This window comes from Phyllopteryx taeniolatus, chromosome 12 (assembly GCF_024500385.1).
Source record: "Phyllopteryx taeniolatus isolate TA_2022b chromosome 12, UOR_Ptae_1.2, whole genome shotgun sequence".
In the NCBI taxonomy this organism is placed as follows: domain Eukaryota; kingdom Metazoa; phylum Chordata; class Actinopteri; order Syngnathiformes; family Syngnathidae; genus Phyllopteryx; species Phyllopteryx taeniolatus.
In genome coordinates, this window is record NC_084513.1 from 20,325,875 (window position 1) to 20,339,307 (window position 13,433).

Consider the following 13,433-nt stretch of genomic DNA (forward strand, 5'->3'; position numbering starts at 1 on the left):
TTCAGAAGAGTAAATAGGATGTGGGACTTACTTCCTCTCACGACCCCAAAAACAGGGACGGCATCTTAATTGCAGACTAGATTGCCCATTGGGTGTGAGTGTGAGTCAAACATTAAAACATGACACTCAACCTTTAGAGCACAAGTGCGAGCAAACGGCTTCTTCACTGGACACACTCAAATGCTCGTCACGGAAAATCCAAAAGCAAAGTCATGAGACCGCTGTACAAGCAATCTTCACGCATCTTCCAAATCCCAAAGCTGGAACTCTGTCAAGCTCGTTTATTCCCCGAAGATCGCTCATAACGAGGCCTGGCAAGGAGAACCACCAACTGTTGGCCAATGAACAAATATGGTGAAAAGGGAAAGTCTGGGAACTCCAAACTTGTTGCTGTCACTGCAGAGAAAATTATTGCGGGAACTGGACAGTAACGAGCTCTTTTCGTGTAATATTGTGATGTACCGGGACTTCAGATGGAAGATTTTAAACAACAACAGGTGGGCGATTTTAAGAAGAGATCTTCTGTCAAGTCAGAAGAAAAGAAGAAGCTTTTTCAAGTCATTTCAGTTGAATTGAAACCGAGCAGCTTGTCCGAAAAGATGAGCGCTCGCTGGCACGAACAACAAACAACAGTCCGCAGATATTTAGTCCAGAAAGCCCGTGACTCACAAAAGAAATATCACAAGATCAGAGCACAAAGAAATTATTATCCGCATTTCTTTTTGTAAAAAAAAAATCAATAAAATTCCAGTCCGATCCAATCCGTGTTCAGCACACAGTTGTTCGCCCGGCTGTTGTTTTGAATGTAGAGTGACTCAGGCCCACATTTGAAACAACAGCACGACTGCTTTAAGGGCAAAGACACACACACATAATGCACATCACAACGATGGCACAACGAACGTGACAACCTTCGGCTCCCTGGACGCAATGCTATGTCTCGAAGTTAACCACTACTGTAAACTTTAAAGAAAAAAAAAAACAAAACAACAACTTTGGATAAGTTGAAGCACATGTTTGGGAGGAGAGTCTCGTCAAACAAAGATCCCTTTTTGATGTGCGCTCCCTTCCTCTTTTATCATTATTATTATTATTGTCACTCCAGCCATATTGTACTGAGCAGCCGGGACAGAGACGACAGCAAATATCGCTTTCATACCGCTCAATCACAAACTGCCATCATTGGTTACCACTCTGTTGCGTCACTGCAACAACACGAAAAGGGCAAAACCTTTGGGAATAATCTTTCGGATGCTCGCTCCCAAATCCAGGTTTTTGTGCAACTTTGGAGGCAAGAGAAGGCAAAGCGGAGACGTTGGTGACTAGAATCGGGCTTTCCAAATACATATAATACAACACCATTTGGTTTTACTGCACTAAAGGTTAGGAATGATTGGCCAAAGTAATTTATCAACACTGCATCAGTTAAAAGGCCCAAAAATACAGTTAGGGGGCGCAGTTTTTTTTGTCTGACAAAGATTGTTATGTTATTCGGAAAAGTGCAGCTGGAAGCATAAAACATGTCTGGATAGATTTGTACGAGCAGAAATAGGGCTGCCCTTTTCCGCACTCTATTTCTTGGGGTGCATTACACGTGTGACAAGGACTGTAACGTGACAAGTTCAAAATAATTTGGATTTATGGACCTTCCTGTTGACTGCGCACCAAGTCTGCAGTCCAGTATTTGTTTCAATGCGTGTACTTAGGCATGAGACGCCCGCCTTCTGGAAGCATCTCGTGCGCTTTCATCATCAGCCAGAACACACAAACACGGCTAACAAAGACGAGGCGAAGACGCTTCCGATTTTGGGTTTCCTGTTGTGACTCGGGGATTGTCTGCGACATTTCCAATCGAGGCGGCGATTTATTTGGCAATAAGGTCCTCCTGTGTCCGTCGAGCAGACGTCTTTTTAGGTTCCAGTTTCATGGGAGTAACGCTTGTAAATACGGCGGCCACACGGGTCATCCACTGGAATATACTGGAGCATCTGAGTCGAGATATGTAACGCTCCATGAAGAGTGTCCTTCGGGCGGCAGGAAAAAGTGCTGCGACGCCATATGTTCCCCATCGGGTCGTCCGGTGAAACCTACGCCGAGGGGACGGGCGCACAGGAAACAATTAGCTCTTGTAAATGCGTCCCATTCCATTTTTCTCAGCAGCGCTTACAGAGCCGCCTCGAGTGATCGTGCACGACACAAGCTCGAGGTCAAATGCGTGGAGGGATCCAATGACCGATTTGGAGCCCGGCAACAAACTTGCCTTCGCTTGAATGCCTTTACGTTTGTTAAACAGCGTTTCACATTTGCGACATGTTGACGCTAGAAGCGCCCTCGAAAGATCGATGCGGTCGTGGCGTTGTAATATAACCGTGGGAGCCAAAAGGCAACACACCCAACGATGGATCTCGTTACACGTAAACACAATCAGACGTCGCGCAATGTCGGCACGTTTAGGGCAACACCTCATTCAGGACCGCTCGCCTTTGGAATTTTTTATTTTTTTTTAAAGTTTCTCACGCGCGGAGGCCGCAGCTGCGTCCTGTTTCGACACAGGCGTGCTTTCGGCCCGCAGACGTGTCATTCCTCAGACCTGAGACAAGAGCGCAGGTGTCCGGCCGACGGCGGGAAGCGCGAGCCGTTCCTGGAGCCGCCCCTCGAGTCCGGCGCGGCCGCTGGTCATTAAACGCATCGTCGGTAATTTGGATGCATGCGGATGCTCGGCGCAAACGACGATTGTCGTGTAAACCGGGCTGAGGGGGGCCGACGTTTGTCACGTGCGTCCGTCTGTCAAACACGTCCTTCCCTTGCAGCGCCGTTGTATATTTCAAGTCTGCGCTCATCCACCGGGGGTCATGGACGTTTTTCTCCAGCCGCGGGGGTGGACGGAGACGCTTTCCCCTGATGCAAACACACTCTCGTAGATATCCAAACATCATCTGCACGTGTTTATTTACTCTGCCTGAGTTCCCCTCGGGGCATCCATTGCGACCCCCCCACCCACGCCAGCGAAGCTGAGCCCCTTTTCTTCATGGACCTCATGCAAAAGGAAATGAGTTCGCCGAAGTTCCGTCCAGTCCAAACTTGTAAATGGGGTTGCGGATGTGTCACGTGGGACCAAAATTCCTCCAGGGGAAACGTCCCTAATGCACTTCTTCATTTTGAGAATGCTGTTGACTCTTTTGCCCCTTTCCCCAAATGACCGCCAGCCTTAAAAGATGACCACTACAGTGGAAGCTCAAAACTCCATTGCCCATCAGGATGTACAATTTGGAATTTCCTCTACTTAGCTTTTCATCAACAGAGTAAGGTTCTGGGCATGCGTCAAGCTTTTCCTTTGCTATTTTGTGCCTTTTGACAACATGCATCCGTCCATTTCTACGCTGCTTCTCCTTCTCAGCGTTGTGAATGAACCCGACCCAAGCGATGGAAGGGGGATTACTCTATTTCCAATTCCATGATTTCATTTCCGATGCGAAAACTCCAAACAAAATGGAATTAACATCCCGATACGGAGTGAGTTCAACACTATACTGTACTTAATACATGAAGGTGACAGGCGAAGAATTTGCACGTGGTTAAGTGCTGATTGTCCGAGTTTTCTTTTCTCGTATTTTCTAGAAAAGCAAAGCGCGCTTCCGGACATCTTGTTTACGTTTTGATTTTGATTTCTCCCGGGGGTCAGAGGTCAGTACACAGGGCCGTGCGATTCCCATCCTCGTCTTACTGGGATCGTCCCAAAACGTCCACCCCAGGAGACAGTTCCGGGCCCACATTAACTTTACGGCATCAGACGGAGCGACTAATGCGATTTAAGAATAGCAAAAATGCAAACACACCAAAGTGGAATGCGGAGAAGGGGGACGGGGTCTGGTGGGGGGTCTCCGAGGTTTTCCAACAGATGTCACGGAGCCGTTTGAGACAACAGTAAATATGTCACCAAGTCCACTTACAGTTGTGTGAAAAATATGAGAAAACTAATTGTAGCCTGGAGTGTATGTCTTGCTTAGTTTGCCGTCTCAAGAAGAAGAACACGACGACAACTTTCGGAAGTTGAGCTAAGTACAATACTGGCACGGAAAGAGGAGCTCAGAACATTCAAGTAGAGAGTTCCCCCATTTTTGTGAAGGCACTTTTGGCTCTGATTTTGAGTTTTGGGGGTTTGTTTGTGTGTCAGATTTTAGTGTACTACGTTATACACCAGAGGTCGCCAAAGGCAAAACATGCTAGCGATGTTATGATGATACTCACAATTGTACGAAACAAATTGGATATAGTGTATATACTGTATATGTTATGAGCATTAGAACTTTTTAATCAATGCATGATAGATTAACTGGGTGTATTCCAATTAAAATGTGTTAAAAGTTGGCGATTTGATACTTACATATGAAATAGACTTGCTTGCCATGTCATTAGGTACAGTACAGTGCACCTGCATGATATAATGAGATCCAATACAAGAGCTGTATGCCAATCATTTATTTTCATTTCCACAGTCAAAGAGTAAAATTTGACTTTGGATTACATGCAAGAGTTCAAATTAGGGCTCGACAGATATGGATTTTTTCAGGACGATATTTGGCAGAGTAAAATTCCGATAACTGGACGATTTATTAAAAAAATACATAATGAATATAATAACTTGGTTTTTTGTTTTGGTTTTTTGGTCCCTTACAACAATAAATATATAAATTACAGGCAGAACATTTGACTGTTCGACAATATTTCGTCATGTAGCATTTTACAATAGAGAGAACAAAAATTGGAAAATAAAAACTAATAATGTTTTTTTCATCTTTGTCTTATGTTGTAATTGATCGATTTATGACAATTTGAAAAGCGCTAATATCAGCTGATAGAAATCGGCCGACCCATTAATCAGTCGGACCCTCGTTCAAATATTCCAATACTTTGAAATAACCAGAATAATACACATTCATTTCATATTTGAAGCACAAGTGAGCATTCTTATCTTTGCAAAAGCAGACTTTTTGCCACAGCTCTTGCATGGGCGAGATGCACGTGTACCTAATGAAGCGTCCTTTGTGGAAGGCTTTCATATTTGCACCTTCAGGTCAGGGGTCCATTTCTTCTCATCTATCTGCGCTCTGGTGTGTCACCTTCAACTGAAGGACTCCCCCCCCCCCCCCTCCAAAAAAAAAAATAAAAAATAAAAAACTTGTCCCGCATTATTCCAGCTGCAGAATTGCCATCTTTGAAGGCCTGTTTCGGACTTTCTGAAGGACTTGTCAGCGTCCCATCATTGCACACCTCAGCATTACTGTGACCAGTCAGCCGGGGTGTTTGTGTCTTACGATGTGTGTGTGTGTGTGTGTGTGTGTGTGTGTGGCATTTAATGTTTTCCAAACGAGGTGAGAAGTGATTGAATAAAAAGCAGACCAGCGTGGGAAACTCTGATTTTATTGCTCCGTTACAATTGCTACGCTCTTTTCTGTCGCTTACCGAGGTTCATTATTCATGTACTAATTATGTAATTTTATCGTGTTTTTAAAATGTGAAATTTTAGTTATCCACGACTATAAGAGGAGGATTTTAACCAGAACTTATTTTGTGCACAATACATTTATTTTTGTCATAAATTGTCATAAATTCTACACAAATATCAATTATAACTGGAATAGCACTTGAGTTAAACAATAATTATAATAATAATGATAAATGAAGAACGCATTAGAACCTCTCAGGTTGATCACAATCACTTGCAGGACTCTGCTCATCTTTTTCCTTTGAGGAACGAAGGCAAATCCAATTAATGTCACAAAAACAAAAAAACAAAAACAAAAAAAACGTCACCGTCATAAAACCTTCACATTTAAATTTCAAATTGTTATTATTAACCCTCAAATAAGTTTATATACAAGTTTACAGTAGCTTAAAATTGAATACAACTAATAATAAGGGTCACGTGGGTCCCCCTTCCCATGGGCTCACCACCTGTGGGAGGGGCCATAGGGGTCGGGTGCAGTGTGAGGCGGAGACCTTGGCGATCCGATCCCCGGCTACAGAAGCTGGCTCTAGGGACGTGGAATGTCACCTCTCTGGCAGGGAAGGAGCCCGACCTGGTGTGTGAGGTCGAGAAGTTCCGACTCGATATAGTCGGACTCGCCTCCACACACACACCTTGGGCTCTGGTACCAGTCCTCTCGAGAAGGGTTGGACTCTCTTCCACTCTGGAGTTGCCCATGGTGAGAGGCGCCGAGCAGGTGTGGGTATACTTATTGCCCCCCGGCTCGGCGCCTGTACGTTGGGGTTCACCCCGGTGGACGAGAGGGTAGCCTCCCTCCGCCTTCGGGTGGGGGGACGGGTCCTGACTGTTGTTTGTGCCTATGCACCAAACAGCAGTTCAGAGTACCCACTCTTTTTGGAGTCCTTGGAGGGGGTGCTGGAGAGCGCTCCCGCTGGGGACTCCATTGTTCTGTTGGGGGACTTCAATGCTCACGTGGGCAATGACAGTGAGACCTGGAAGGGCGCCATTGGGAGGAACGGCCCCCCCGATCAGAACCCGAGCGGTGTTCTGTTATTGGACTTCTGTGCTCGTCACGGATTGTCCATAACGAACACCATGTTCAAGCATAAGGGTGTCCACACGTGCACTTGGCACCAGGACACCCTAGGTCGCAGTTCGATGATCGACTTTGTGGTCGTGTCATCGGACTTGCGGCCGCATGTCTTGGACACTCGGGTGAAGAGAGGGGCGGAGCTGTCAACTGATCACCACCTGGTGGTGAGTTGGCTCCGATGGTGGGGGAAGATGCCGGTCCGACGTGGCAGGCCCAAACGTATTGTGAGGGTCTGCTGGGAACGTCTGGCGGAATCCCCTGTCAGAAGGAGTTTCAACTCCCACCTCCGACAGAACTTTGCTCATGTTCCGGGGGAGGCGGGGGACATCGAGTCCGAGTGGACCATGTTCCGCGCCTCCATTGCTGAGGCGGCCGACCGAAGCTCTGGCCGTAAGCTGGTCGGTGCCTGTCGTGGCGGCAATCCCCGAACCCGTTGGTGGACACCAACGGTGAGGGATGCCGTCAAGCTGAAGAAGGAGTCCTATCGGGCATTTTTGGCCTGTGGGACTCCTGAGGCAGCTGATGGGTACCGGCTGGCCAAGCGGAATGCAGCTCTGGTGGTCGCTGAAGCAAAAACCCGGGCATGGGAGGAGTTCGGTGAGGCCATGGAGAAAGACTTCCGGACGGCTTCGAGGAAATTCTGGTCCAGCATCCGACGTCTCAGGAGAGGAAAGCAGTGCACCACCAACACTGTGTATAGTGGGGATGGGGCGCTGCTGACCTCGACTCGGGACGTTGTGAGTCGGTGGGGAGAATACTTCGAAGACCTCCTCAATTCCACCGACACGCCTTCCCATGGGGAAGCAGAGTGTGGGTTCTCTGAGGCGGGCTCTCCTATCTCTGGGTTTGAGGTCACCGAGGTAGTTAAAAAGCTCCTCGGTGGCAGGGCCCCGGGGGTGGATGAGATTCGCCCGGAGTTCCTAAAGGCTCTGGATGTTGTGGGGCTGTCCTGGTTGACACGCCTCTGCAACATCGCGTGGACATCGGGGACAGTGCCTCTGGATTGGCAGACTGGGGTGGTGGTCCCCCTTTTTAAGAAGGGGGACCGGAGGGTGTGTTCCAACTACAGGGGGATCACACTGCTCAGCCTCCCTGGTAAGGTGTATTCAGGGGTGCTGGAGAGGAGGGTCCGTCGGGAAGTCGAATCTCAGATTCAGGAGGAGCAGTGTGGTTTTCGTCCTGGCCGTGGAACAGTGGACCAGCTCTACACCCTCGGCAGGGTCCTCGAGGGTGCATGGGAGTTCGCCCAACCAGTCTACATGTGTTTTGTGGACTTGGAGAAGGCGTTCGACCGTCTCCCTCGGGCAGTCCTGTGGAGAGTGCTTCGGGAGTATGGGGTACCGAACCCCCTGATACGGGCTGTTCGGTCCCTGTACGACCGGAGTCAGAGTTTGGTCCGCATATCCGGCAGTAAGTCGGACTCGTTCCCGGTGAGGGTTGGACTCCGCCAAGGCTGCTCTTTGTCGCCGATTCTGTTCATAACTTTTATGGACAGAATTTCTAGGCGCAGCCAAGGTGGAGAGGGGGTCCGGTTTGGTGGCCTCAGTATTGCATCTCTGCTTTTTGCAGATGATGTGGTTCTGTTGGCTTCATCAAGCCGTGACCTCCAACTCTCATTGGAGCAGTTCGCAGCCGAGTGTGAAGCGGTTGGGATGAGAATCAGCACCTCCAAATCTGAGACCGTGGTCCTCAGTCGGAAAAGGGTGCCATGCCATCTCCAGGTCGGGGACGAGATCCTGCCCCAAGTGGAGGAATTCAAGTATCTTGGGGTCTTGTTCACGAGTGAGGGAAGAATGGAGCGGGAGATCGACAGGCGGATCGGTGCAGCGTCTGCAGTGATGCGGACTTTGTATCGGTCCGTTGTGGTAAAGAAAGAGCTAAGCCGAAAGGCGAAGCTCTCAATTTACCGGTCGATCTTCGTTCCTACCCTCACCTATGGTCATGAGCTGTGGGTCGTGACCGAAAGAACAAGATCCCGGATACAAGCGGCCGAAATGAGTTTCCTCCGCAGGGTGTCCGGGCTCTCCCTTAGAGATAGGGTGAGAAGCTCGGTCATCCGGGAGGATCTCAGAGTAGAGCCGCTGCTCCTCCGCATTGAGAGGAGCCAGATGAGGTGGCTGGGGCATCTGATTCGGATGCCTCCCGGACGCCTCCCTGGTGAGGTGTTCCGGGCACGTCGCACCGGGAGGAGACCCCGGGGACGACCCAGGACACGCTGGAGAGACTACATCCTTCGGCTGGCCTGGGAATGCCTCGGGATCCCCCCGGAAGAGCTGGATGAAGTGGCTGGGGAGAGGGAAGTCTGGGCGTCCCTGCTGAAGCTCCTGCCCCCCGCGACCCGACCCGGATAAGCGGTAGAGAATGGATGGATGGATGGATAAACTTAAACTAGATGGAAAAAGGCATATGTCAAAATGTTGACCTTTGAACTAAAAATAAGTACGAAAGAACAGTAGAAGAAGAAATAGGAGAAGCTCGGCTAACTTTTCGCTCATCCTTGCGGTTGTGGTGAATGACTTAAGTGACGTCATGCGCGCAATTGCAAATTTCTTCATTGTTGACGTCATAACAGTTATCTTATGTACAATTTTTGGGCTACTTGAGGAGCGTATTTCTTCCCGAACCATTTTGGTCCGTTTCCAAATTGTACGACATTAGGAGCATTGAAAATTTGAGGTTCCGCTCGACCGCCGAGAAGTCGTTTGGGTTCAGGAATTTACCGAGCGCAGACAACAGCAGGACGCGTTGTCCCGCCGAGGGCAAATACTTTGGCGGGCAGTCAGAAGGAGAGTTTGGGGAGAGGAAGGCCGGAAATGCTGGCTGGAAGCGGCGCGAGCAGATAACAATGGCGAGGCCGGGACGAAGGATGAAGGAAAGGAGGCGACGGCAGAGCGATGCGGAAGAACGTCGAGCGTCCCGAGACGGGGCGGCGTAACGTGCGCGCCTCCGTCAAGGCCAAAGGTCACCTCGACCTGCGCCTCGTCTGGTGGTCGACGAGGTCGGGCTTTTGCGGAGAGAGAGAATTTAGATTAGAATGAATGAATGGATGGATGGATGGATGGATGGATCCTAAAATTGGCTCGTTAAAATACATGTGTTTGTGTTATTCATTATTCATTCATCTCATTAGAAATTGATGAATTGATTTCTTGTAATTAATGAACTTTTAAAACGTTAAAATATTTCTTCATATAAATGTAACTATTGTTATTTATTGGACTAAACAGCTAATGAGTTATAATTAAAGCCGTTATGAATAATAAAATAAATTATGAGTTCATAGTTAAAACATATTTTAAGTGGACATTTTGACTTTTTAAAATGTCAAATTGTTTTATTTCATCTAAGAATGACTGGGCCCCCGCTGTCAATTTAAAAACAAAATCGGAATGTTTTTCCTCTCCTGATGTCAAGGGGCTTTTCCCACCAAAACAATAGGGAGCCCCTCCGTTTCTTTACACAACTGAGCCATCCTAATATCTTGCCCGTCCAATTGTGACAAATAGAAGGAAAAGCAGATCTGCGCGAACATTTCATCCGATTCACAGATGATTAAAAGAACATATTTGAAGAAAACTAATGTCTTTGGATATTTTATGGTCATGTTCATGTTCTCCCCAAGCTTGCGCCCACATTCCCAAAACTTGCATTTAAGACGCTAAATTGTCCCTAATGAGGACAAGCCGTCTAGAAAATGGATGGATGAATTTTATGGCTACGAGCACATCCACAGATTTGCACTGTGCAGGCTCATTATACCCCGCTGCTAGGGCGCCCCCTTGAGGTGACGTTTGGTTTAGTTTGTTTGGACAGCTGCAGGGTCCAGATCGATGCGAGACAAAACACACACGACCGAAATAAACGTAGACACAACACAACTGACCCACACGTTCCAAAAGTAGAGTCAGTTTTTGCCGTGAATTACAAATAATATACTCGTTTTGATACAGTGGATAGAAAAAGTTTACACACCCCTGTTCAAATGCCGAGATAATGTGACCCATGATCCGCGCTACCCAGTTGGGGGGAGAGAAAAAATAAAATCAAGAGAGCAAGTGAAAATGAACAGCTGAAACAATGTGGTTGCACAAGTGTGCACACCCTCTTATAATTGGGAACGTGGCTGTGTTCCGAATTCCATTTTTCCCCACGCGTGTTCGGGAGATTTTGTTCGGGTCCAACGAGACCAAGGTTGAACTTGAGTCCAAAAGGCATGTTTGGCACAGACAGAACACTGCTCATCACCAAAAGGAACGCCTTACCTTCAGCCATGGTGGTTGCAGCGTCATCAACTAGGCTGATTTTCTTCAGGTGGAAGTGGGGCCTGCCACAAGATGGAAGGAATTCTGAATATTTCAAAATAGCAGTCAGTGTTAAAAGAAAAAAAAAGTAAACGCTTACTAGAATAGCTTCATTTCGTTCGGCGTTCATCAGAAGCACTGAAAATGGTGGCAGGTGTGTGCTGACTCCCATTTAACATGAGCTTGAATGTGATTGGTTAATTCTGAACACATCTCCAGGTGTGAGAGGGATGGGAATATCTTGCTTCTCCGAATTGACCTTTACCTCTCTCTATTTTCTTTGTCTTTACATAGCAACGTGTAATAATCCTATTTTGACAAAGTAAGGAGAAGAAAGTATAGATTTATATTTTTAAGGGAGTACAAGTCAAAAAGATATTGTGCAGGTACACCTAAAAACTAAAAATCTACAGTAATAAGTATTTTTACTTAATGATTTCCTGCCACTGATGTATTTCGGCCATAAAAACAAGAAATGAAGAGGATGACATTCACATGCAGCGTCCAACTGTGACACGCAATTAAATGGCAGATTTCTCCGTCCGTTTCTTCTCACAGGAACACACTGAGCCCCCCAACCTCCAACCCAACCTCAGCGGCCGTCGCTGGCTGACCTTTTGGGCCGTCAAACCAAACAAACAACGGCGTTCCCATGATATCACTCACCACAAGTTTCTCAACCATTTGCAGAGTCATATACTTGCCCCCCCCCCCCCCCCACCTCCCCACACCACAACACCCCCGACTCCACCACTTTCGGACGTTTCGGACCACCGCCTCCGCCGGAGAATGTAGTTCTTTTTTAAATCTTCGTATTTTCCTTTCTATCCTTCTAGTGGCTATTTTTGTTTTGCATGCAACTTTTCCATGGAGGGGGGGGGGGGGGTTTGTAGTTGCTGTAATAACAAAAGGTCACCACTAGATGAGTGTGAAGGACTTTAAATACTAAAAGCGCCTCCTCTTGCGATGAAAACCTTTGGCATTGAGGGAAATGAAATCTTGGAAAGTTGATTGAACAAATTGATTGTATCATTTCAGTTATGGTGTCGTCACGAAAGTAGGATTTACTGTAATTTGAAATCAAATGTTTGTGGAAGAAAATTGGATGGATGGACACAAAATGAAACATACATTTTGCGAATATGGCCTGAAGGAGATTTGTTTCGAAAGAAGGCCAGACTTTTTTATTATAAAAAAAATACCTATTGATTTAATTTTGGTTCAAATAAAATGGAATAAAAAAAATATACTTTTTTTTTTTCCAAAATACCTGTAAAATATATATCCCGCGCAACCTAAAATATAAAAAAAATAAACAAATTTGTTTTCTGAAAAAAAGTTACTGATCTGATAGAAATCAATTCTCATAAATTGAATTATAAAATTAAAAATATAAATAAAATTATTAAGTGATCAAAATAATCATACAAATTTAAAGAAATGAATCATCATGTACAAACTGTTTAATTCTTTACCTTCTATTTGAATATGCAATACTGTATGTTTTTATAAAGTACTGATTTTTCTCTTTAAAAAAAAACAAACAGTTTTTTTGGTGTATTTTTGTATTTTGATGCTTCATATTTTTAATTCCTATCTGTTCAACAGCTGGACTAAAGCGTTCGTGCTGACATGATGTCAAAAACATTAGCTTAGCTCTCATTCAGCTCAAAACAATCACTGAAAGATTTGACAAATTGACTCGTGTGTGTTTGTGTGTGTTCAACCACTGGACATTAACCGGATGCGCACTTGCTTTTTTTTCTTGATTCCTCCCTTGAATATCAGGGTCAACATGGGCCTGTTGGTCCCCAAGGGATCGCGGGGCCCCCGGGGAGACCGGGAGATCTGGGCATCCAAGGGCCAAAGGGGCACAAAGGTGACGCTGGACGTAGCGGCATCACTGGGCCAAAGGGAAATACGGTAAACTGTCGATCTACCGGATGTCATTGTTTGACAAACAAAACGTTGTGCATATGCTTGTTTCATGCCGAATTAATGTGTCTACAGGGAATGACGGGTGTCCCCGGCTTCTCTGGAAACGATGGAATTCCGGTAAGAAATGTATTCTTCTGGAGACACAATTTAAAATAAATAAAATTCACACTTTGAAACGGTGATTCCTTTCTTGAGGGCCACCCGGGACAAGCGGGACCCAGAGGGAAGCCCGGGGCAGACGGCTGTAACGGGACAGCGGGGGAATCCGGCGTCCATGGTCAAACGGGAGCGCCTGGTTTCCCTGTAGGCGAACCGCAATTAATCATTTGTTGCTGACTTGCAAGTTGCGCTTGCTGTGCCTGATTTTGCGTTTCCTTTCAGGGACAAACGGGCAGGAAGGGGGAGAAGGGCGACACCTTGGATGTGACCGTCTACATGCAGAGATTCAGGGTGAAGACGTTTTCACGTGAAATGTTTGGTTTGATGTGGCGTGTCCAATCTCATATTTGGATCATTTCTCCGCCAGGGAGACCCAGGCACACCGGGAACCAATGGACTATTTGTAAGACACCGATGTTGTACTTGTATGAATGACTGATGATATTTTATTTAA

General features: G+C 46.6%; 1 protein-coding gene across 2 annotated transcripts in view; it reads left to right on the top strand.

Moving 5' to 3' along the window:
* col4a2 (collagen, type IV, alpha 2) overlaps window positions 1-13,433 on the top strand; it is a 45,940-nt gene that overhangs the window by 19,156 nt on the left and 13,351 nt on the right. For both annotated transcript variants that reach the window (XM_061792050.1, XM_061792051.1), the window contains exons 5-9: window positions 12,671-12,805; window positions 12,893-12,937; window positions 13,016-13,123; window positions 13,202-13,270; window positions 13,347-13,382. In XM_061792050.1, coding sequence (XP_061648034.1) covers window positions 12,671-12,805; window positions 12,893-12,937; window positions 13,016-13,123; window positions 13,202-13,270; window positions 13,347-13,382 — 393 coding nt within the window. The remainder of the gene's footprint in view (window positions 1-12,670; window positions 12,806-12,892; window positions 12,938-13,015; window positions 13,124-13,201; window positions 13,271-13,346; window positions 13,383-13,433) is intronic.